General features: G+C 41.7%; 1 protein-coding gene across 1 annotated transcript in view; it reads left to right on the plus strand.

The window, feature by feature from the left end:
* The first annotated feature begins 13345 nt into the window (after positions 1-13345).
* LOC139409221 (notch receptor 2) overlaps positions 13346-26611 on the plus strand; it is a 59053-nt gene continuing 45787 nt past the window's right edge. The window contains exon 1 of the mRNA XM_071154071.1: positions 13346-13675. Within this exon, the coding sequence (XP_071010172.1) occupies positions 13603-13675 (73 nt within the window). The 5' untranslated portion in view covers positions 13346-13602. The remainder of the gene's footprint in view (positions 13676-26611) is intronic.

Consider the following 26611-nt stretch of genomic DNA (forward strand, 5'->3'; position numbering starts at 1 on the left):
GTATTGAATTTCTACTACAGAATGCAAACTTGGTAACAAGTCAAGATTCTTGCTGTATTCCTGCCCTGTGCTTAGTCATGAACTTTGGACCCAGCCAGTGGTAGGTAGTCCATGCATACCATAAGGTCAAAGTCAGACCTCTAAATACATAAGAGGAAGGTGTGTCATCAGCTGTGTTTCGTTCAAGTTGTGTTTGTTTAAAAGAACCAGCAGCTACTGGTAGGCCTGGTTCATGCAACAGCTCATGCTATACCTATCCCAGCCAGCAGTTGGTGCCCTTTGCTTATGATAATGTTGCAAGTGAAAATGGCATTCCTTTGCAACTTGTACTGTTGCGGCGAAGACTAATGCACAAAATCTTAGGGTGGTATTGGAAGAAGAATATAGTCTGCTGCTTCCGGGGTAGAAAAAACAATTATCTACATACGTTTAGAAAGTGCTGAAGCCTGTTTCTGCTCACATAGTTTGAACAGGAAGTGGGCATAGCAGAAATGAGAAGCAGCAGAGGGTAGCGTCAGTAGTAGCATGCAAAGCTAACCACAGGGCACAGGCTAACCTTTTCACCTCTCACCATACTCTCATCTTCAAGGGAAGTGTGTGTGTGTGACTGACCTAGCAGAGACAGTCTTTACAGGAAGGACACATCAGATACCGATGACACTTAATGGATTCAAAATGCTAACGCAGCCTATCACTATAGTCACTGTCTATGTTACATCGCTGGAATCAGCCAATATGCTCAATGCTGTAAAACAATTTGCATTTATTTCATGAAATTTACTTTGAAAGGGTAGAGTTCATACTGTTGATGCCTCTTGTCAAATAACTCTCTTGCTAGTCAAATCACTCTGTCTTGTTGGAGGTATGTTTGAATGGGTTCCTCGGGCCTTTGGCCATGGCTGAGAAGACCCTGATGATGAGTCTTTTTTGGGCTCCTCCTTCAGCTGAAAGATGGAGGAAGAAATGTCTTGAACTGAAGGCTCAGCACCATGAGGATCAATATGAGGGGCTAAAGACAGGAGAGGGTGGGGGGTAGAGAGTGAAGGAATGAGAGCGATGTATTTATCATTGTTCCGTAGCAACTGCTATTTACATGTTCCTAACACACACCTAGACAAAACTACAAATCTAGTTACAGTTGAGCTCTCAAATATTGTTAAACGTGGCAATTTCCATCAGCAGAGGAAATATTGTCCTGGACTGACTGGCAGTTCTTGTGTCCTCTCTTGGAAAGCTAGCGGTTGAAACAGAAATAAATTACAAAGGGAATATGTAAATAAATGTAACTCCTCCTAATCCCAAAGCCAACAATATAGTGTTGAATAGCAGATGCCGCTCTTGTATTTCTCTCATCATCCCCACATCAATAACACAACCCAATTGGAAAAAACAATAATCCGTCTGATGTACCTTGAAGATCCTGAGTTTGGTCATTGGAAAACAAAGGACAATCCTTCCTTTCTGCTGAGCCTCGATTCTCTGCTCTTTATTTACGCCCCTGAACACCTTGTGGATACGCAGGATTCATGGAGCAGCCGGACGCAGAGCAGAACTCAGACAGGACTCGTCTGATGAGCTGCTGAGATGTTGTCATGTCCGCTGACTATTGGGAGGGTCCATTTAGAACTGGGAGTAACACGAAGTACCTGGGATGCTGTGGTTCAACACACTATTGGATGGTCTTACCTGATCCAACCCCCATGATGAGGGGGGAATCAGAGATGGGAGCAAACAGTGCTTCACCAACTCCTCTGCAAAGGTGTGTAGGTCATCAGAGGAGGCAGTAAGGTATGAGAGAGGAGAGCTGCCCTGCCATCCCCTCATCAGCTCCTTGGACCAGTATTTAATCTCAAGAGCCAGCAGCCTTCTGTCCTCCGGGATAAGGCTCCACTCCTCAGGTTCACCCCCGTCTGGGTCACGATCTTAACGATCTTCAGGCACAGCATGGATAACTGCTCGAACGTCAGCTTTAGCCAACAACAGTGTAGGGTTTTGTCAATATCTTAATTTTGTTTTGCCTCTCAGATGACACTCTATTCCCTATATAATGCACTACTTTTCACCAGAACCCTATCTAAAGAGACTTACGTCATTCTTCATGCCATGCTTGATCACTCTCCATTGGCTGGATAAAAAAAAGAATATATACATTTTAGTTGGTGTTCACTGGTGTTAATGAAGTTACCGTGTCACCAGATAGCCATTAGCTACAACAAGTGTCTATTCCGTTAATAGTGATTACCGAGTACATGAGCCATTTGTTCTAGGCTTATGGTTAGAGTGAAGGGTACGGTTGAGGTTGTGTGTAGTGATTGCTGTTATTGTATTTGAGGTGAGTGAAAGACATGGGACGTACTCATCAGTTAGACTTCAACTTCTCAGGTAGTTGAGGAGGATTGGAGCACAGACTTTCGCTATGTTGAGAGAAGGCATTAGAGTCCTCTGAGCCTCTTTCTCCAGCGGCTCAGTGGTAGACCTCTGGTCCGTTTTAACCACACCTGGGTCCCTGAGAGGACTCTGGGGAACCACAAAGAGTTGAATATGGAGTTGAATCTTAAGTTATATGGCTCCCTCTCCTCGTCTTATTTCCTTCAACTGTACTGATTTGATAGCACTGGACAGGTGAAAGCATATCCAACATCACCATAACGCACTGAACACACCTCAGATCGGTTAAACTCGTTGTACAAAAGGCCTAGTCTCTGTGGGTTTCCGCTCCTCCCTTGTAATTACGGTCACTGATTAGTAAGGAAATCACCTAACCTGGTTGTCTATGTCTTTATTGAAAGGACAAACCAAAAACCAGCAGACACTAGATCCTCCATGAAATGAGATTGCAACCCTGGTCTAGACGATCCTATCTGCCAATCAGGGCTGAGTACGTAAATATATTTAAATTTGTATAAACACGCCCCACATGATCAGACAGCATTTCAATGGCAAAAGGTGGCCCAGGGAAATAAATAATAAAAAAATATGTTGTTTTAATTAAATAAACACACACAATACACAAAATGGTTTATTAGACATACAGTGATCATTTAAAACGTTCAATGAATTATAATAATAAAAATATATATACAGTTGAAGTCTTTTTTTTTAAGTTTACATACACTAAATACATTTGAACTCAGTTTTTCACAATTCCTGACATTTAATCGTAGTAAAAATTCCCTGTCTCAGGTCAGTTAGGATCACCACTTTATTTTAAGAATGTGAAATGTCAGAATAATAGTAGAGAGAGAGAGATTTATTTCAGCTTTTATTTCTTTCCTCACATCCCAGTGGGTCAGAAGTTTACATACACTCAATTAGTATTTGGTAGCATTTCCTTTAAATTGTTTAACTTGGGTCAAACTTTTTGCGTAGCCTTCCACAAGCTTCCCACAATAAATTGGGTGAATTTTGGCTCATTCCTCATTGGCTAAAGGTTTGTAGCTTCTCCTTGCTTGCATACGCCTTTTCAGTTCTGCCTACAAATGTTCTATAGGATTGAGGTCAGGGCTTTGTGATGGCCACTCCAATACCTTGACTTTGTTGTCCTTAAGCCATTTTGCCACAACTTTGGAAGTATGCTTGGGGTCATTGTCCATTTGGAAGACCCATTTGCGACCAAGCTTTAACCTCTTGACTGATGTCTTGATGTTGCTTCAATATATCCACATAATTTTCCTGCCTCATGATGCCATCTATTTTATGAAGTGCACCAGTCCCTTTTGCAGCAAAGCACACCCACAACATTATGCTGCCACCTCTGTGCTTCACGGTTGGGATTGTGTTCTTCGGCTTGCAAGCCTCCCTCCTTTTCCTCCGAACATAACAATGGACATTATGGCCAAACGGTTCTATTTTTGTTTCATCAGACCAGAGGACATTTCTCCAAAAAGTATTATCTTTGTCCCCATGTGCAGTTGCAAACCGTAGTCTGACTTTTTTTTACGGCGGTTTTGGAGCAGTGGATTCTTCCTTGCTGAATGTCCTTTCAGGTTATGTCGATATAGGACTTGTTTTACTGTGGATATAGATCATTTTGTACCTGTTTCCTCCAGCATCTTCACAAGGTCCTTTGCTGTTGTTCTGGGATTGATTTTCACTTTTCGCACAATAGTATGTTCATCTCTAGGAGACAGAATGCGTCTCCTTCCTGAGCGGTATGACGGCTGCGTGGTCTCATGGTGTTTATACTTGCGTACTATTGTTTGTACAGATGAACGTGGTACCTTCAGGCGTTTGGAAATTGCTCCCAAAGATGAACCAGACTTGTGGACGTCTACAATTTGTTTTGAGGACTTGGCTGATTTCTTTCGATTTTCCCATGATATCAAGCAAAGAGGCACTGAGTTTGAAGGCAGGCCTTGAAATACATCCACAGGTACACCTCCAATTGACTCAAATTATGTCAATTAGCCTATCAGAAGCTTCTAAAGCCATGACATAATTTTCTGGAATTTTCCAAGCTGTTTATAGGCACAGTCAACTTAGTGTATGTCAACTTCTGACCCACTGGAATTGTGATACAGTGAATTATAAGTGAAATAATCTGTCTGTAAACAATTGTTGGAGAAATGACACAAAGTAGATGTCCTAACCGACTTGCCAAAAGTTTATTAACAAGAAATTTGTGGAGTGGTTGAAAAACGAGTTTTAGTGACTCCAACCTAAGTGTATGCAAACTTCCGACTTCAACTGCATTAGGAAACTATTCAGACCCCTTTACTTATTCCACATTTTGTTACGTTACAGCCTTTTTCTGAAATGGATTAAATAGTTTTTTCCCTTGTCAATCTACACACAATACCCCATAATGACAAAGTAAAAATTATTTTTTAGAAATATGACATTGACATAAGTGTTCAGACCCTTTACTCAGTATTTTGTTAAAGCAGCTTTGGCAGCGATTACAGCCTCGAGTCTTCTTGGGTATGACGCTACAAGCCTGTTTTGGGGAAGTTTCTCCCATTCTTCTCTGCAGATCCTCTCAAATTCTGTCCGGGCTCTGGCTGGGCCACTCAAGGACATTCAGAGATATTTCTCGAAGCCACTACTGCGTTGTCTGGGCTGTGTGCTTAGGGCCGTTGTCCTGCTGGAAGGTGAACCATCACCCCAGTCTGAGGTCCTGAGCACTCTGGAGCAGGTTTTCATCAAGAATATGTCTTTACTTTGCTCCGTTCATCTTTCCCTCGATCCTGACTACTGCTGAAAGGCATCCCCACAGCATGATGTCACCACAATGCTTCATCGTAGGGATGGTGCTAGGTTTACTGCAGACGTGACGCTTGGCTCTTGGTTTCATCAGACCAGAGAATCTTGGTTCTCATGGTCTGAGCGTCCTTTAAGTGCCTTTTGGCAAACTCCAAGCGGGCTGTCATGTGCCTTATACTGAGGAGTGGCTTCCGTCTGGCCACTCTACCATAAATCCCTGATTGATGGAGTGCTACAGAGATGGTTGTCCTTCGGGAAGGTTCTCCCATCTCCACAGAGGAACTCTGGAGCTCTGTCAGAGTCACCATCGTGTTCTAGGTCACCTCCCTGACCAAGGCCCTTTTCCAATGATTGCTCAGTTTGGTCGGGCGGCCAGCTCCAGGAAGGTTCTTGGTGGTTCCAAACTTCTTCCATTTAAGAATGATGGAGGCCACTGTGTTCTTGGGGACCTTCAATGCCGCAGACATGTTTTGGTACCCTTCCCCGGATCTGTGCCTCAACACAATCCTGTCTCGGAGCTCTACTGACAATTTCTTTGACCTCATTGCTTGGTTTTTCTCTGACACGCACTGTCAACTGTGGGACCTTATATAGACAGGTGTGTGCCTTTCCAAATCATGTCCAATCAATGGAATTGACCACAGGTGAACTCCAATCAAGTTGTAAACATCTCAAGGATGATCAATGGAAACAATATGCACCTGAGCTCAATTTCGAGTCTCATAGCAAAGAGTCTGAATACTTTTCTAAAAACCTGTTTTTGCTTTGTCATTATGGGGTATTGTGTGCAACAAAAAATAAATCATCAGTTTGAGAATAAGGCTATTACAAAGTAAAACGTGGAAAATGTCAAGGGGTCTGAATACTTTCCGAATGCACTGTATATATATTTTACAAAGTGCAGAAAACCACCTTCTCCTTTAACTCTAGTGTGGTTATATTATAAGCCACAAGCTGGTTGTCAACATTCCAAACAACAGCCCTGTTCCGTCTGTGACATGTACTCTGTAGTTAGAGCGTGCATGATTCGTGTGCCCTTCTGAATTGTGTGCCCTTCAAATGTCCTTTTTATTATGTATCAGCATCTCGCAACTTCAGCATCTCGCAACTTCAGCAATTCCTTCCTCGCCCCTCTGTTCTTTGCAAATCTCAAAGCTCCCATGTTCCCCTTGCTGCTTGTAAACCATCAAGTCACAATGTTTTTGAGGCCTGCAAAATCTCTCACTGCCCTGTCTCCCCTGTTATATCTTTCCATATTCGGTAAGTTCTCATACTCCACCTCAGACACAGATCTACTATGTAGCATTAGCAGGGAATGGGGAGTAGAATTTCACCACATGGGAAAGCTGAAATGTCAAACTGATAAAAGGATCGAAGGAGTTGAGAGAGTGATGTATTGCTCCCCCTCCTGTCCTTTCTCTCACCCTCCTCTGTATGTTACCATGGCAGCAGGGGGTGCGTGACAGTCATGTGAAAACAAAGCTGATTGGATTAAAATACTTAGAGTGATCAGGGGTCAGGTAAAACTGCACACGCACTAAACACACCATAAACTGATTATATATACACACACACACGCATGCACGCACACACGCACGCACACACACACACACACACACACACACACACACACACACACAATCACATTAATGGCATAGAGCTTGGCATACAAATTTAGACCACAGCGACATAGATACAATAGACAATGCATGACACGCTAACTTGATTAAAGACGTTTACTGCAAAAGACTCGCAAACACACAAATAGATACACATAGTCCCTCATGTCTCCTGCACATTTTTTACTTTAAAAAGCAACAGCACCTTTAATTGATGACATCCAAGCCACATGCTGTAAACCTTGTTTGATAGGAAATTCAATGGCAGATTATTGTTCCAAGCTTATGAAACATGGATTCATTCAGTCCAGGCCAAGAGCCTCACTAGACAGGATGTGAGAATAAAGGCCCACACACACAACTGTCCTATGTAAAGTACCATGATTTTAAATGATGGATGTGACTGTGCAACGTACATGCAGTGTTACCAGTTTCTACTACAGTAATACAAGCCCCTCTATTGTAGTTCTACAACTTAGACATAATCATATTTACTATAACAGTATTGAATAATATCAATAACAATCAATGTCATTAAACCAGTGTGTTTCTCTTCTCCCAGCTTTCCTTATACTTCCCTGTCTCTTCCTGTTCCTCTTCTCTCACGCTCCTTCCCATTCAGCTCCCTCCCATCCAGCAGCTGCACGGTAGTGGACGATGGGGTTGTAAAAGCGAGGGCCGAAAGAGGAAGTCAGCGGGACCTTGTGAGTTATTATCCCCCCAACCCCCAACGTACACACAGGGGCCTGGGAACTGTCCTCTTCTCATAGAGGACCACAGTGCAGCGTGGAGCAGGGCTGTTCTCCGGGCCTGCTTCCTCCATCCCCATCCGTGTACCTTACCACCCGATCACAGGCCTGCTATACGTCCACAGCCGTCATAACAACACATGAGCATATGTGTACAACAAGACAGCATTTTCTTCATAATAAATCCACTTGCTCACCATTGCCTTACAACAGATTAGTTCCCACCGTGATCACTTGCGGGTACTGCCCAAGGTGTCTGTTGCTGTGTGGCCCTAAACACGTCACAGCGTGATAATTCATGGCAAAACCATGGGTCTGCCAACAGAAAAAGAAAATGTACGTAAATGTATAACTCAATAGGTCGGACATTATACCGGGTACACAAAGATATAGACCATTTACAACACAGTCAGATTTCACCTGTGGAGGCCCATGGTTATGGTGTTGAGATGCACCATCTGGGTTTATTAATAGTGTCCTATCTGGATCCCTGGCCTCTGGTCTGAGAGAAAACTGTGAGGTGTGAATACCAGTCATGCCTTTCCTCTAACAGCTGGTGATGATACAATTAACCTCCGCCTGGAGAAACGCCAGTCTCACTCACTTTACACTCGGGACTCCCGAGTGGCGCAACAGTCTAAGGCACTGCATCTCAGTGCAAGAGGCGTCACTACAATCCCTAGTTTGAATCCAGGCTGTATCACATCCGGCTGTGATTGGAAGTCCCATAGGGCGGAGCACAATTGGCCCAGCGTCGTCCGGGTTTGGCCGGGGTGGGTCGTCATTGTAAATAAGAATTTGTTCTTAACTGACTTGCCTAGTTAAAAAAATAAATAAAAAACACAATTTCTCTGTATGTCAGACACTAACTCACAAACATGAACAAACACACACACCAGTGCTTTCATCTCACTTGCACCTCACTGATAAACACTCATCACTGATATAGAAGAACATCTGACTTACAACAGCAACACTTTTTGTATCCCCCCCCCCTCTCTCTCCCACTCTCCCCTCCCTCCCTTTCTTTCTCTCTCTCTCTATCTCACTCACTTTCTCACCCAGTCTGTGTGTCAGTGTGGTTAAAATGGACTATGGCAGATTAGTTTGACCTTAGTGTACTGACAGGATATGACTCCAGAGGGGAGAGAGCTGGCACCATGAACTCCAACTCCAGCCCATATACCAAGTCAAATGACAAACATACACATGCATTTGTTATTGTGTATTACAGAGGTCCTGGTATTGACCTGAGAACCTCAGGGCTCACCATATTCCTCTAACTAATCTGCTCCAGTCATATCAGCTCCAACTCTACCATACCACAAACAGACCTTGACCCAGCTAGGAGCTGGTTCTATGTATCATGTCTTTGAGTCTCCAGGTCATAAATATGACAGGGAAATAAACCCTGCAGAAGCCAGCTCCCACTGCTGGGGCCATCCTTTTCCCACAGTGCAGTATAAATAGCCCAGAATAGTGTAGGCCGGGTGACAGCATGGCCACTCAGGGAAGGATCCCACACGCAACAGCACATTCCAGCCCACCTGGCCTTGACAGCGCCCAGGTCACCTTTCAGGATATACGTCCCCCTCCTGGCTACCCAAATAACCTCACACCTTCAAACTGCTTCCCCGCCGACCCTCTGCTTTCTCCACATCCCCCTCAGTAGGACCTCTTTGCAGTGAAGGCATCCAGGCTACCTCATGCCTGCCTGGTTACTGGGTCCTCGGCTGACGCTCAATGACCTTCCAACCCTGACCACTGTGGAACGCCATGACATGGCACGTTGGCGCGCCCAGGGCAGTAACTAGGGTTTGAGTTTTAGTGAGGTCTGGAAAGAGGGGAGGGGGGTTTGAAAGTTGAAATGTTTTGAAAGTTGAAGCTCATTTATTGCATTTCTATTAAATTAAAAAACTTTAAAATGCTATTTGGAAAACCCTATCCATTATCACCTTAACTGCTGTAGGTTCATTCACCTCAGTAAATCTATAAAATACACATAGACTATTAGCTATACAATTGTAATATAAAAAATGGGGGGAAATATATCGGACATATCTGTAAGCGACTATTTGTTTACTAGTTGTGCACTCATTCTCCGAGAGTCGGTTTTTGTTTGTTTGTGGGATGTCCATAGACACCGCGGGACAAGTTTAAAATAGCTTTTTGCCCGGCATCTCGCCAAAACCGTCAGCAGCGTCCCTAGACTAATGCCCATTGCGCAGACTGCGCGTTGGGGTAGTTCGTTTTACGTCCGCGAGAAGGCGAAGATAGCCGTTTTAGAAAGTGGTTAACGTTTTGGTAAAAAGGCACATCCAGGAGGCAAATCCGGGGGACGCAGGTGAACATAACGAACTAACCACTGTTAATGATTCCATTCGTTAGCACAGATGCAAGCGCTAAGTCAGATACATAATATGAGTTCTGAGCTTTGATCAACTGGGAACAATGTTGACCGGTAATTTATTTTCAATATATATTTTTATTGTATTTATTTTTTCGAATGAGAAAAAAATAGCGAGGTGACGTCCGGACTTCGGTGTCTTCATATGTAGGCCTGGTTACGGCCATAAGCGCGCCAATGACAACACAAGCACAAGTAAGCGCCTCACGCGCTTCTTACCAACTTGTTGTGATGTGGTTGTGAAGTAGCCTTAAGCATATTTGCATGTATGAACATCAAGTGCAAAATTATATTGTGTGCTGCTGTAGAACTGGATTGGGTTTTGTAGGTCACACTGCATATCTCAGTCAGTGTGTGGAGACATTGTGGAGACCCAGGCCTAGTCACTTATCTATAGTCTAGTCATAACAAATAGTTGAGGGAATCAGTGGTTAGTTGTTATTTAAGGTCTGAACTTGTGACTTGACAAGACCAGAATTCAACAGTATTTATCCAACTTTATTATCCAGCGTGTATTGTCAGTCAATGTCAAAAGTCAGCAAGGTAAAGGAATACCACAATGTGTAAATAACATTTGATATGGGTTTCTGTCAAGTCAATCATGTACTGTAGTTGAATTATGAACATGTTTAATGATCTGGGTCTTCTCTATTTCCTGACATTAACATTGGCTCATGTAACCTCAAGTCACACCAACCAACATGATTAATGCAATGCGCTTCTTATTTTGGAAGTGCATTTCTGCTACTGTATCACTTCATCTCTAGCATAGACTAGAAACACTAAAGATATGTTAACGGTACAACATGAAAACAGTTGCCTCAAATGCTGGGGGGGGGGGGGGTTATAAGGCACTGCATCTCAGTGATAGAGGTGTCACTACAGACCCTGGTTCGATTCCAGACTGTGTATCAAAACTGGCCGTGATTGGGAGTCCCATAGGGCTGCGCACAATTGCCCCAGCGTCGTCCGGGTTAGGGTTTGGCCGGGGTAGGCCGTCATTGTAAATAAGAATTTGTTCTTAACTGACTTGCCTAGTTAAATTAATAAAATAAATTAATAAAAAACTATCACCAACTGTATAATTATTTCAATCTTTTGGTCTGTGTTCAGATATTTTCTGTGGATTAGTCCAGGAGCCTACTAGTGGCCATGTTTCATAGATGAGTGTCGTGAATTACATGTAAACAACTCCACCAACCATCATTGTCTATATGTCTACCTCAGAGGAGGCTTGTGGTAGGAGCTATAAGAGGATGGGCTCATTGTAATGGCCAGAATGGAGTTCATGGAACGGAGTCAAACGTGGTTTCCATATGTTTAATACCGTTCCATTTATTCCATTCCAGCCTCCCACCAGCCTCCTCTGGTATAACTATGTATTCCTCTCACTTGCCAACTATGCCCCTACAGAAGGTTACTTCTTTCTTCTTTCTAGAATGATTTGGTTTCCCACGGCTATGAAATCGGGGTGGGAAGGGACCAATCCACGGGCAATCACTCTTCAGCCCTTTATCTGCCCCCTGACACCAATGTCCACCGCTATAAATCTTTTGCCTGGCAGCTAGAGTCTTCCTGATAATCCCTACAGTGGTGTGAACCACACTACTCCAATATTGACAAACACACACATTGAATCTCCAGAACTATACACACAGAACTATACAGAACAATTCAATATATGTTGGTCTACATCTTCCTCAATTGAACAGATCAATTTATCTTATCCTTGTTATGCCTCCCAATTCATTAAATGGGTACTACCGACTCAAATACATAATTTGTGACACTGCACTGTTCAATCAAAGACTCTGAAATGAGTGGGGTAGTTTCCAGGTGTATGTCCTTGGTTATTAAACATATTTGAGTTGTTTATAAAAACAGTCATTAATGAACATATTCTAGCCAGACACCAATGCATCAAGTGAAGGATGAACAGCAACCAGGTGAAGTACAGCAACCAGGTGAAGCTGGTTGAGAGAATGCCAAGAGTGTGCATAGCTGTCATCAAGGCAAAGGGCGGCTACATTGAAGAATCTCAAATGTAAAATATATATATATATTTTTTTTTACTGGTATTGTATGTCTCATTTTCAAGTAACTTATGGTCTTGGGATAAAGTGCCATTTTACGATCCAACTCATGATGTTTCATAAAACTATTTTGATATTTGTTGCATGAAATGTTTCTACAGCAGTGAATTTGTGTCCTGTCTGTTAAAAGAGAATACAACATGTTTATTGAAGGCAGATGGGAGAACTGAGAGAAAGAGAAAGTGGTGGCTCTGTAAATGAATAGAAAGTGAGCAAATGTATTTTTTGTTGTTGTTGCTTTACATTGCATTAACCCTGCTGCCATAAGGCTTGTCTTGACATTGATTACCACCACAATAGAGTTAGGTGGAATCCCTGAGGAGATCAATTTGCTCCCCCTGGACCCAGCTCTTTCATGAGCAGTGAATAGGTACAGCTGGAAGTCCCAACAGCAGGGGTCCTGCAATGTTTCTCTAACAGAGTGTGAAGACAAACACATCACTGTGATGAGCTCTTTGTTTAGGTCATGAGTCTGTTATTTACACCTGGATCAGAATGATATGACCACGTCAACCTGCAATAATTTTTGTAATTATCTGTGGATACAGTAATAGATCATTCAGTTTGTTGTTATATTGGAGGTTGAATGATACCAATAAAGTGATGCCCTTTTGCTCAAACTGCATGATGGAAATAGGATTTTGATAAGATCACTAACCTGTTTCTAATATTGAACTATGTCAAGACCTACAATAACTCTAATGTATGGCATATCACCCACTATTTTACTGTAGACTACCAGATTGCTCTGTGACTCATTTTTATTTACATTGCTTTTTTACTAATCTATTTAAAGTAATTTTGTTCATCAAAACAACATTGACAGTAAATACTATGGTATACATATTGAAGGGAATATTATTTCACAAATACCAGTAAACCTGCCGATGAGGGCAACCTATAGTTGCACAATGTGTAAGTGGAAGTTAAAAGGCAGAACGGAAAATCGTCAACGTCTATTCGGAGAAAAATACAAATAAATAAATCAACGGGTTCGTTTAGAATCGTACGAAGCTTTGAGAAGTTGAAAAGGAGTGAAAATTCCTCCGCCGCGGCGACAGAAAAAAATTAAAAGTTCAATTCGAAAGGTGGGTTTTTAAAACAGTTCTACAATTAAAACCACTCAAATATCTCAGTAATCCAATTGTAATGCAACGTTGGTTGGGTGAGTGTCAAGTGTATATTAAAATGTGACGACACTCAAACAGATAGGCCAACTCCTCAGATAGATCCTCCTCTGTAACTTCTGCGGAGGAATATATTTTCCTTTGAGTGACTTCAGTAGTGACGGGGTGAGGGGATAGTAGTGAAGAAACTTTGACCAGGGTGACGTTGTCTTTTATAGGAAAATATAAACAAAAACGAATATTTTAAAGTTAGAACAGACGCGGAAGAAATAAGGGGAACGGGTGTTTTATTATTTTTACTCAGTAACAGTATTGTTCTTGGCGACAGACTTGGAGTTCATTTCACCTAACCAGAGACGGAGCTCAGCCTCGCGCTGGCGACTCTATGTGGATTTTACAGAAATCATGGGCCAATTACCCGGTTTTGCTTCGGACAAAGTATTAGTCTTCGTCGTCTGCTGCATTCGGCTTTCTTTGGGTAAGATACTGCGATGTTTTTTTGTAATACCTTTTTTCGACCTAAATCGTATTCAATCGCTAGTTTCTTAGCATCTCTGCACACATGTCTGCATAATAACGCAGATGTGATTTTGACTTATTGATTCGCAAGGTGATTGGGCTACGTTTGATACAAAGTAACACATTTCGATACTTTGAGACTTTGTCACTTTCTTCTATATGTCAGTTTAGTAAATACCCAGAAAGAACGTTGTAGTGGTTACATGGCCTTAGCAGCTCGAGAAAAGGTGAAGAATGGGAAAATGTTGAAGGACAGCTACTGTTTTCTTTAGCAGTTTATTGTTCAGGGTACATTGCATAGGCCTATTTCTATTTTAAATATGTGATATAGTACGCACAATATCACGTAAGATTGATAGATGATGTTTAATTATAAATTATATTTAGTTGCCGAAATTGAGCTATATTGACTTTATTCTCTAGAGCTCGCACCACTGCCCAGATGTTAGCTAACCATTGCGCTCGTCCATTATAGCTAGGGCTACAAGTGAAAGGAATTCAAAATGGTTGTGTTGTGTTAGCTGTGAAAGTCGGAATTAAAATGTACGAATAAATCTATTCTTTGTCATTTAATTGAGTTTGATGGAGTGTAGATTTGAGATGTCCATATGGTATTTTTTGTATTTTTTTGTTTTGGCAGTATGTGTTTAATGCTTATTGCTGATTGGCTCAAACAATATTGTTTTCTGACAACACGCATATTGTCACATATTGACGACAATCACAACAATCATCGTGATAACAGTACTATTGTTAATACACGCATTCAAATCATCACACCATTAATTATTAGGCTAATACCAATGATATACATACAGAAATTGGGACAGATCGAAATATACAGGGGGGGTGGTCCAAAATAGCGAGAGTTGTCAAACTTTTTTTTTAGCTTTGGGGAGGGTAGTGCTTTTTTCCCCTTTGGTTTACATTTGCTCTTCTGCTTGTATTTTCCCTATAAACAATGGCTTGAGTTATTTTTGATATTACCCTAATAAAGTTGAGAAACAGTTGTGAATGTTTGGTATTGTGTTGCTATTACTATCTCTCTGGGGTTAGGCCTATGCTTTTCTTCCTATGTACATTTGAAGTCGGAAGTTTACATACACCTTAGCCAAATACATTTAAACTCAGTTTTTCACAATTCCTGACATTTAATCGTAGTAGAAATTCCCTGTCTTAGGTCAGTTAGGATCACCAATTTATTTTAAGAATGTGAAATGTCAGAATAATAGTAAAGAGAGATTTATTTCAGCTTTGATTTCTTTCATCACATTCCCAGTGGGTCAGAAGTTTACATTCACTCAATTAGTATTTGGTAGCATTGCCTTTAAATTGTTGAACTTGGGTCAAATATTTTGGGTAGCCTTCCACAAGCTTCCCACAATAAATTGGGTGAATTTTGGCCCATTCGTCCTGAGGAGCTGTTGTAACTGAGTGAGGTTTCTAGGCCTCATTGCTCGCACATGCTTTCTCAGTTCTGCCCACAAATTTTCTATAGGATTGAGGTCAGGGCTTTGTGATGGCCACTCCAATACCTTGACTTTGTTGTCCTTAAGCCATTTTTCCACAACTTTGGAAGTATGCTTGGTGTCGTTGTCCATTTGCAACCAAGCTTTTACTTCCATGTCTTGAGATGCTGCTTCAATATATTACAAAAATGTCCTCCCTCATGATGCCATCTATTTTGTGAAGTGCACCAGTCCCTTCTGCAGCAAAGCACCCCCACAACATGATGCTGCCACCCCCGTGCTTCATGGTTGGGATTGTGTTCTTTGGCTTGCAAGCCTCCCCCTTTTACCTCCAAACACAACGATGGTCATTATGGCCAAACAGTTCCATTTTTGTTTCATCAGGCCAGAGGACATTTCTCCAAAAGTACGATGATCTTAGTCCCCATGTGCAATTGCAAACCGTAGTCTAGCTTTTTTATAGCGGTTTTGGAGCAGTGGCTTCCTTGCCGAGTGGCATTTCAGGTTATGTCGATATAGGACTCGTTTTACTGTGGATATAGATACTTTTGTACCTGTTTCCTCCAGCATCTTCACAAGGTCCTTTGCTGTTGTTCTGGGATTGATTTGAACTTTTCGCACCAAAGTACGTTCGTCTCTAGGAGACCGAATGCGTCTCCTTCCTGAGCGGTATGACGGCTGCGTGGTCCCATGGTGTTTATACTTGCATACTATTGTTTGTACAGATTAACATGGTACCTTCAGGTCGTTTGGAAATTGCTCCCAAGGATGAACCAGACTTGTGTAGGTCTACAATTTTTGTATGATGTCTTGGCTGATTTCTTTAGATTTTTCCATGATGTCAAGCAAAGAGGCACTGAGTTTGAAGGTAGGCCTTGAAATACATCCACAGGTACATCTCCAATTGACTCAAATTATGTCAATTAGCCTATCAGAAGCTTCTAAAGCCATGACATAATTTTCTGGAATTTTCCAAGCTGTTTAAAGGCACAGTCAACTTGGTGTATGTAAGCTTCTGACCCACTGGAATTGTGATACAGTGTGTGAAATAATAATAAGTGAAATAATCTGTCTGTAAACAATTTTTGGAAAAATTTGTTGTGTCATGCACAAAGTAGATGTCCTAACCGACTTGCCAAAACTATAGTTTATTTAACAATAAATGTGTGGAGTGGTTGAAAAACAAGTTTTAATGACTCCAACCTAAGTGTATGTAAACTTCCGACTTCAACTGTATATACAATACTAGTCAAAAGGTTTGGACACACCTACTAATTTCAGTGTTTTTCTTTCTTTTTACTATTTTGTACATTGTAGAATAATAGTGAAGACATCAAAAATATAAAATAACACATGGAATCATGTAGTAACCAAAAAAGTGTTAAACAATTCAAAATACAGTGCCTTGCGAAAGTATTCGGCCCCCTTGAACTTTGCGACCTTTTGCCACATTTCAGGCACATTTCAAACATAAAGATATAAAACTGTATTTTTTTGTGAAGAATCAACAACAAGTGGGACACAATCATGAAGTGGAACGACATTTATTGGATATTTCAAACTTTTTTAACAAATCAAAAACTGAAAAATTGGGCGTGCAAAATTATTCAGCCCCCTTAAGTTAATACTTTGTAGCGCCACCTTTTGCTGCGATTACAGCTGTAAGTCGCTTGGGGTATGTCTCTATCAGTTTTGCACATCGAGAGACTGAAATGTTATTGTTGTTATTCCTCCTTGCAAAACAGCTCGAGCTCAGTGAGGTTGGATGGAGAGCATTTGTGAACAGCAGTTTTCAGTGCTTTCCACAGATTCTCGATTGGATTCAGGTCTGGACTTGGCCATTCTAACACCTGGATATGTTTATTTTTGAACCATTCCATTGTAGATTTTGCTTTATGTTTTGGATCATTGTCTTGTTGGAAGACATCTCTGTCCCAGTCTCAGGTCTTTTGCAGACTCCATCAGGTTTTCTTCCAGAATGGTCCTGTATTTGGCTCCATCCATCTTCCCATCAATTTTAACCATCTTCCCTGTCCCTGCTGAAGAAAAGCAGGCCCAAACCATGATGCTGCCACCACCATGTTTGACAGTGGGGATGGTGTGTTCAGCTGTGTTGCTTTTACGCCAAACATAACGTTTTGCATTGTTGCCAAAAAGTTCAATTTTGGTTTCATCTGACCAGAGCACCTTCTTCCACATGTTTGGTGTGTCTCCCAGGTGGCTTGTGGCAAACTTTAAACGACACTTTTTATGGATATCTTTAAGAAATGGCTTTCTTCTTGCCACTCTTCCATAAAGGCCAGATTTGTGCAATATACGACTGATTGTTGTCCTATGGACAGAGTCTCCCACCTCAGCTGTAGATCTCTGCAGTTCATCCAGAGTGATCATGGGCCTCTTGGCTGCATCTCTGATCAGTCTTCTCCTTGTATGAGCTGAAAGTTTAGAGGGACGGCCAGGTCTTGGTAGATTTGCAGTGGTCTGATACTCCTTCCATTTCAATATTATCGCTTGCACAGTGCTCCTTGGGATGTTTAAAGCTTGGGAAATCTTTTTGTATCCAAATCCGGCTTTAAACTTCTTCACAACAGTATCTCGGACCTGCCTGGTGTGTTCCTTGTTCTTCATGATGCTCTCTGCGCTTTTAACGGACCTCTGAGACTATCACAGTGCAGGTGCATTTATACGGAGACTTGATTACACACAGGTGGATTGTATTTATCATCATTAGTCATTTAGGTCAACATTGGATCATTCAGAGATCCTCACTGAACTTCTGGAGAGAGTTTGCTGCACTGAAAGTAAAGGGGCTGAATAATTTTGCACGCCCAATTTTTCAGTTTTTGATTTGTTAAAAAAGTTTGAAATATCCAATAAATGTCGTTCCACTTCATGATTGTGTCCCACTTGTTGTTGATTCTTCACAAAAAAATACAGTTTTATATCTTTATGTTTGAAGCCTGAAATGTGGCAAAAGGTCGCAAAGTTCAAGGGGGCCGAATACTTTCGCAAGGCACTGTATATTTTATTTTTGAGATTCTTCAAAGCAGCCACCCTTTGCCTTGATGATAGCTTTGCACACTCTTGGCATTCTCTCAACCAGCTTCATGAATGGAACCTGGAATGAAGGAGTTCCCGCATATGCGATCATGTAGTAACCAAAAAAATGTAAAACAAGTCAAAATATATTTTACATTTTAGATTTATCAAAGTACCCAAACTTTGCCTTGATGATAGCTTTGCACACTCTTGGTATTCCCTCAACCAGCCGTATGTTCCCACATATGCTGAGCACTTGTTGGCTGCTTTTCCTTCACTCTGCGGTCCAACTCATACCAAACCACCTCAATTGGATTGAGGTCGGGTGATTGTGGAGGCCAGGTCATCTGATGCAGCACTCCATCACTTGCCTTCCTTGTCAAATGGCCCTTACACAGCCTGGAGGTGTGTTGCGTCATTGTCCTGTTGAAAAACAAATGATAGTCCCATCTGTCTAATGTCCATTGTTCGTGTTTCTTGGCCCAAGCAAGTCTCTTATTATTATTGGTGACCTTTGGTAGTGGTTTCTTGCAGCAATTCGACCATGAAGGTCTACTCAAACGCATTAAGAAGGTAATAAATTCTACAAATTAACTTTTAACAATGCACACTTGTTAATTGAAATTTATTCCAGTTGACTACCGCATGAAGCTGGTTGAGAGAATGCCAAGAGGCAAAGGTTGGCTACTTTGAAGAATCTTAAATAAATAATATATTTTGATTTCTTTAATACTTTTTGGGTTACTACATGATTCCATATGTGTTATTTCATAGTTGTGATGTCTTCACTATAATTCTACAATGTAGAAAATAGTAAAAATAAGAAAAACCCTTGAATGAGTAGGTGTCCAAACCTTTGACTGGTACTGTATAACTCATACAGTGGACACCTAAGCCTATAGGCCTATGCATACAATGCCCTGATACATTTAGTCCTTAAATTCTTTTAGGAAAGTAGTCTAAAAAACAAAACACAAATAGGCTATAAAGTTTTGCGTATGCTACACATCGAAAACACAAGGAATGGTGTTTTTGTCATTTGTTATAGCTGTTTTTAAGAACACATAAATGTGGCTCATATTGCCAACATCCCTCGTTTATTGATGGAGCTGTCTGCCCCAGGTCAGAGCTGAATGCATATGGATGTCTGGTAAATTAAAATATTCCCTGTCATGTTGTCTGACGCTAAATGTTCCTAAAAGTAACTCTGAAATGGTATTGTTTTTGTGACGATTTTTGAATAGTCAAATGAAAATCTGTCACCATTTGGATGGAACCTAGCTATAGACACTCTAAAGACTCTTGCAAGTGAGCTAGTCCAGCCCCAAACATCTAAAGAATAAGCTACCAGCCAAACAAGCTTGTAAGAATTGTACTCAAACTCCCCCCTCGTACTCATCTGGATAGGTGGCATTTTTTCGTGTCTGTATCTATGTAATGTGTCTGTATCTATGTAATGTGTCTGTATCTATGTAATTGTTTTCATGTAAAATATAGGGACCACAATGGAAATAAGTCCCTGACTTTATTGTGCAATCCTGATCACTTTATAAAACATATTTGTGTGTGTATATATATATATATATATATATATATATATATATATATATATATATATATATATATATATATATATATATATATGTATTTTCTTTACTCACAAATAAAATCAATCAATCCAAACCGTGCAGCAGCCAATTGATGAATGAAAAGAGACGTCTGTTACAAAACACCAAAAAGTTGAATGACATTCAGAGATTGTCAAGTCAAGCCTTCTTTACTGGGTAAGCCTACAAGGTAGGGAGGGATGTATTTTCTGTTTGTGAAGATTTACATAGTATATTTATTGTGGTGTTGATAATGCAAACCATGAGGGGGGACGGTGTTCTGTTTATTTTACAGTACAAGAGGAGGGTCATGTGAAAATATTTGTATTGTTGGGGACAGCACATTTTTTTTGACACCTTGAGTTGGACCAGCCCCCCACCAGTACATTTCTATATATAGGTCGACCGATTAATTGGAATGGCCTATTAATTAGGGCCGATTTCAAGTTTTCATAACAATCGAAAATCGGTATTTTTGGGCGGCGATTGTTTTTTTATTATTATTTTTTATACCTTTATTTAACTAGGCAAGTCAGTTAAGAACACATTCTTATTTTCAATGACGGCCTAGGAATAGTGGGTTAACTGCCTCGTTCAGGGGCAGAACGACACATTTTCACCTTGTCAGCTCGGGGATCCAATCTTGCAACTTTACAGTTAACTAGTCCAACGCAATAACGACCTGCCTCTCTCTCGTTGCACTCCACAAGGAGACTGCCTGTTACGCGAATGCAGTAAGAAGCCAAGGTAAGTTGCTAGCTAGCATTAAACTTATCTTATAAAAAACAATCAATCATAATCACTAGTTAACTACACATGGTTGATAATATTACTAGATATTATCTAGCGTGTCCTGCGTTGCATATAATCTGACTGAGCATACAAGTATCTAAGTATCTGACTGAGCGGTGGTAGGCAGAAGCAGGCGCGTAAAAATTCATTCAAACAGCACTTTCGTGCGTTTTGCCAGCAGCTCTTCGTTGTGCGTCAAGCATTGCGCTGTTTATGACTTCAAGCCTATCAACTCCTGAGAAGTGGCTGGTGTAACCGAAGGGAAATGGCTAGCTAGTTAGCGCGCGCTAATAGCGTTTCAAACGTCACTCGCTCTGAGCCTTCTAGTAGTTGTTCCCCTTGCCCTGCATGGGTAACGCTGCTTCAATGGTGGGTGTTGTCGTTGTGTTGCTGGTTCGAGCCCAGGGAGGAGCGAGGAGAGGGACCGAAGCTATACTGTTACACTGGCAATACTAAAGTGCCTATAAGAACATCCAATAGTAAAAGGTTAATGAAATACAAATGGTATAAAGGGCAATAGTTCTATAATTCCTATAATAACTACAACCTAAAACTTCTTACTTGGGAATATTGAAGACTCATGTTAAAAGGAACCACCAGCTTTCTTTCATATGTTCTCATGTTCTAGGAACTGAAACATTAGCTTTCTTACATAGCACATATTGCACTTTTACTTTCTTCTCCAACACTTTGTTTTTGCATTATTTAAACCAAATTGAACATGTTTCATTATTTACTTGAGGCTAAATTGATTTTATTGATGTATTATATGAAGTTAAAATAAGTGTTCATTCAGTATTGTTGTGATTATCATTATTAAAAATAAATAAATACAAATCGCTATCGGCTTTTTTGGTCATCCAATAATCGGTATCGGCGGCGTTGAAAAATCATAATCGGCCGACCTCTAATCTGCACTGTACTATTACTCCTTTGTGATGTTAACCAGATTCAACAGTCCTGGTGCAGACACAGTCATAGCACAGAAATGGTGGTCAATAGAAAAACACATGAATTCCAGCCAGGTAAGGGACACTAACATAAAAGTGATTACATGTGACTGTAATTTATCAATTTTACATGGACTCTCACAGTTTACAACAGAGGAGTCACACAAAGAACACAAGACAATGCAAAACTGCTGCATGTAGGAGAAGAAGCGGGTGGAATGTTGCTGTTGGTGTTTCACATTCCTCCCCCTTTCTTTCTCTCTGTCCCTCATGCTTTCTCTCTTCACTCACTCTCACAGTGCAGCACTCGGCTGTAACCTCCCTATTGTGTCAAGCAGATGATGCTGTCTTCTGTTGTGCTGTATTAAGTGTCATCACTTGAGGAGGAAGCCTCTGCCTATTTTTGTGGCACACGACCTAGTACTTGCTCTTAGTGATGGCTGCATGTATTTACTCAGTCCAGAAGGCATGTGTGTGCACTGAAAAAGCCCAGTGATTGTGCCTGTAACTGCATTGCTTGTTCTGCAGTCCGACCCATGCTGGAGCGTGGTGTGAAATGTAATTTATCTGTGACATGCTGCACCCTCCGCATGGAACACAAGCATCTGTTTATTGACCTGCCCACAGTTCTGCATTACTGAGCAGCTGGTGGCTGAGCGTCTGCTCTTTCCACTGCCAGTGGTGGGCACCGTGGTCGGCGCATCAATCCATCCCAGCTCTGAGTCTGCCTCTACAGACAATTTTTGATATTGTTCTGTTTGTTGCTCCTTCCTCTCAACCCTTTCTCCTTCCTAAGCTATAATGCTCATATTAGAATAAAACACCACATGTGTTTTTGCCCTGTTCTTTTGGTTCGGGTAGTAGTAAAAAAAGAATCAAGTGGCGTTACAGCAGAAAAGAACAGAGCTGTGTGACAAGGTCAACGGGCAAGAAGCTATGGTGCTCCAGATGTGTTTTTAGTCAAGTAGAGGGGGTGCGATCTGATGGGGGTCTTGGTCTGGTTAATGCATACATCAAAAGCACAGGCTGCCAAACTGAGCCTGAAGTGGTATCAGTGTTGGATGAGTGAAATAGCAGAGGAGGTGAGAGAGCAGAATGGAGTAAGAGAAGGGGGTGCTGCTGTGAAAGGTGGGTGGGGGGGGATTACAGAGTGTTGTCTGCATTGTTGAGCAGGTTAGCAAATTAACAGGGAATTAAGATGTCCTGCATTCCTGCCCTAGCAGAACCCAGTAATCCTGGAGCCACCAGGGCAGAGAGCTAGTGCCCATGTCCAGGGCTCTACAGACTGTACACTACACCCCTGCCCGCAGTGTGAAGGCCACTCCACCAGCAGAGCATAGCCCTCCTCTGTGTACACAGCTTTAGATCAGGGGTGCTAACTACTTGAAACAGCAAGATTATCATTGGGACTTAATTGTCGCTCTTGGCACTCTGCATTTTTTTAAAGTCACCTCCCTCACTGTATGTGACCTAGTCCTAGTACAAACCTAGCTTGATGTTGATGCTGCTGTTTGTGCGGGCCACAGATGTAAGTAACCCTTTGACAAAGTTGTTGAGCTTAGTTTCTCTGCATGCTGAGCCAGGGTATTTTATTGCAGGCTCCCATGGCAACTGTTTGGCCCCTGGATATGGGCTATAGCAGTGTTTCCTAACTCCAGTCCTTGAGTACCCCTAATAGCACACATTTTTGTTGAAGTCCCTGACAAACTCATCTGATTCAACTCATTGAGGGCTTGATGATTAGTTGACAAGTTGAATCAGGGGTGCTTATCCAGGGCTACAACAAAAATGTCTACGGTTGGGGGTACTCGAGGACTGGAGTTAGGAAACACTGGGTTAAAGCAATTCCAGGAAACTGGGTTACTTCCTCAGTCGGTGCGAACAACTTCCTGTCCTCTCCAATATTGGACTGGAGCCAGTGCTCGGGGACGCCCATGTGTGTGCATCCTTTGTCAGTGTTTCATAATTACTTCCCCATCTCACTCCTCAGCCATTAGTTCAAATCCCCTTCGTCACTCATTCCCTCTTCGCAATGGGACCCAACTAACAGAGCCTCCCCTCCCCAGGGTTTTTAGTGGTTTCAGTAACAAAGCAGTGGTGAGCATTGAGGGGGGAATCAACGTGTGCCAGCCAACTGCACAGCAACATGCCAAGGCCCCTGGCCCTGACTAGAGACACTGTTTGTTTGTCTTTGATCTGTGCCCTTTTTTCAATTCCCATTTGTTCCAAAATATTTTCATTAATGACCGTCTTGTGATATATCCTCATTGGAGCTTCTGAAATAGACATGGAACTGGTTAATATTGAATTTCTGAAATGGACAGAGATCTCTGGTTGTCAAATGTCTTACAGTGCACAGACCAATGCAGGCGCATGCACACACGCACAGAGAGAGAAAGGAAGAGGGAGCGTGAGGAAGAGGGATAGATATTCACTTCCATTTCTACTCATGTGGTCATTTCATTGTCCAGCCCACACAGTCTCTGACCGCAGTCACACATGCACCTGCTCGCATCACTACACGTGTGGTGGAGGAGTCATTACTGGCTCTCTGTGTGTGTGTTGTCACAATACCAGAAGTTTGACTTTGATACTAATACCAGGTTTAGTATCACAATACTCTATACCATCACGATACGCAATACTGAAACGATACCAAAACACTAAACCACAGCAAAAAAAGAAGGCATATTAGCCAAAGTCATAGATTGGGACTTGATACAGACAGATAAACTCAGCTACTACTTTGTTCAATCATTGGGCATCTTTTGAATTGCATTTAAAAAATAAAAAAAAAGTATATGTCAACTTTTTTCAGAGACTGCCATGTATGCGTTAATGAATCAATTATACAATAATACAATCAATTTGACTTTGTTTTTACCAATATAACTTGTATTTGAATGTTAAATCAACATGTAGCCTAGACCTATTCACAGTACAGGTAGCCTAGTGGTTAGTGTTGGGCCAGTAACTGAAAGGTTGCTGGATCGAATCCCCGAGCTGACAAGGTAAAAATCTGTCGTTCTGCCCCTGAACAAGGCAGTTAACCCATTGTTCCCCGGTAGGCCGTCATTGTGAATAAGAATTTGTTCTTAACTGACTTGCCTAGTTAAATAAGGGTTACATTTTTGTATTAAAAAAATGCATATCAATAGGAGTGTGTGTGCATGCATTGAGTTATTTATCTGGTTTTGGCTGATTTCATGGGTCTACTGATCAACAACGTTTGCATAGATGTAGTTTCTCTTGTAAAAATGTGCGCTGTATCTTTTAACAAGTAATTACATCATTCACGAAGCAAAAGGGGGGCGGCCTGTCAGAGCACAGTCAGTTTGCTGGGGCAATAGATCATCTCTGGGAGAGATGTGAGAGAGAGACTGAATAAGTGAATTAATAATGTTTTTGGTGGCAGAGGAGAGAGAGGCAGTCGGGACTGGGCTGTATAGACGCCTGCCCCAGTCGCCCCTCCGTTCAGCCTCTGCTTCACATTAGCTCCTCACAGCTTCACACTCACATCAGCGGGGATCACAGGCTGCTCCCACCCAGACACTGTAAATCTCATCTGTTCTTCCTTTCTTCTCCTTTCCCGTCATGCCATCTCTTTTTTCTTCTTCATCTCTGTTCCTGCGCTCACTTTAGCCATCCCTCATTCAGTTGCAATGTTGAGGAAACTAGATGGAGGAGGTGAGGAAAATTAATACAAATATAGCTCTAGTAGTATGTGAGGGAAGGAGGAAGGGTATGTTTTAGTCATCTAATACCCTTTGTGTTCTCCCTCTCCTGTCCAACTGACCCCAGTTTTCCTTAGCTGCCTGGTTCTTATCATGTCTACAATGTCAGGGAATTCCCCTAAAGCACATTTCACTGAATAGGAGAGCCTCCATTAGGGGGAAGAAAGAATGTCAGTTTGTAGTTACAATAGGCTGGTAAAAGTTATTTATCAGCGGGGTGTGTGGTCGTGTGGTGGTACTGTTTGTTGTGTCTGTGTGAGAGGAGTGGGGCCAAGCTGCAGTGGGGAGGACCCTCTCCTCTCTCTCCCAGAGTCCTCCCTCCTTTCCTTCCTCTCCCAGAGACAAGGCCCGGGCCGGTGGCCTGCTTCAAGGGCTGTCCCTGACAAAATAATGAAATAAGTATTGGTCTGCCGGAAGTCATCTGTTCTTTTGACCAATTGATTGGTTTACATTTTTAAATGTCTATTTTTTCGTATATAGACACACCCTATGTGTTTCAATAAAATCAACTATATGCATTCTATATGCATTGAGCTTGTCTGATGCTTTAAGTTTACGGTTGGATTAAATAAGACAAACGCCTCGAGGGCGCCGTTTTCATATCTCAAAAGAATTGTCATGTGTTTAATCAAAATTCTATCCAAATCTAAACGAAAATGATACAAACCTAAAAAGTAACTTTTATTTCCATTGCCAGCTATGTAAAAATAGCCTACATAAAACCAACAAATAAAAACTTTGCAGCCTGCAGGTAGAAATGATCCTGATAAAAATCCTATAAATCACATTGGCTACACATGGCCTGTCTTCAATGAACTTGAAACATTGTATCAACTATTAACTTGGGTCTGGCCTGAAGCTTGCACTAGCGAACTTGCAACATTGTATAAAATATTCTGGTCCCTCAGAGTTTCCTGTACCAGTGAGCATTTTTCTACGGCTGGCCATGCTTTCCACCTGGCTACCCCTACCCCGGTCAACAGCTCTGCACCCCCCACAGCATCTTGCCCAAGCCTCCCCATTTCTCCTTCACCCAAATCCAGATAGCTGATGTTCTGAAAGAGCTGTAAAATCTGGACCCCTCCAAATCAGCTGGGCTAGACAATCTGGACCTTCTCTTTCTAAAAGTATCAGAGAGTAGTACCCTGAACAGCTAATCAAATGGCTACCCAGACTATTTACATTGTCGTCGTCCCCCCCTTTACACTGCTGCTACTCTCTGGTTATTATCCAACTTTAACTCTGCCTACATGTACATGTTACCTTAATTACCTTGACGAACCTGTGCCCCAGCACATTGACTC

Source organism: Oncorhynchus clarkii, chromosome 5 (genome assembly GCF_045791955.1).
Source record: "Oncorhynchus clarkii lewisi isolate Uvic-CL-2024 chromosome 5, UVic_Ocla_1.0, whole genome shotgun sequence".
NCBI classification, from domain to species: domain Eukaryota; kingdom Metazoa; phylum Chordata; class Actinopteri; order Salmoniformes; family Salmonidae; genus Oncorhynchus; species Oncorhynchus clarkii.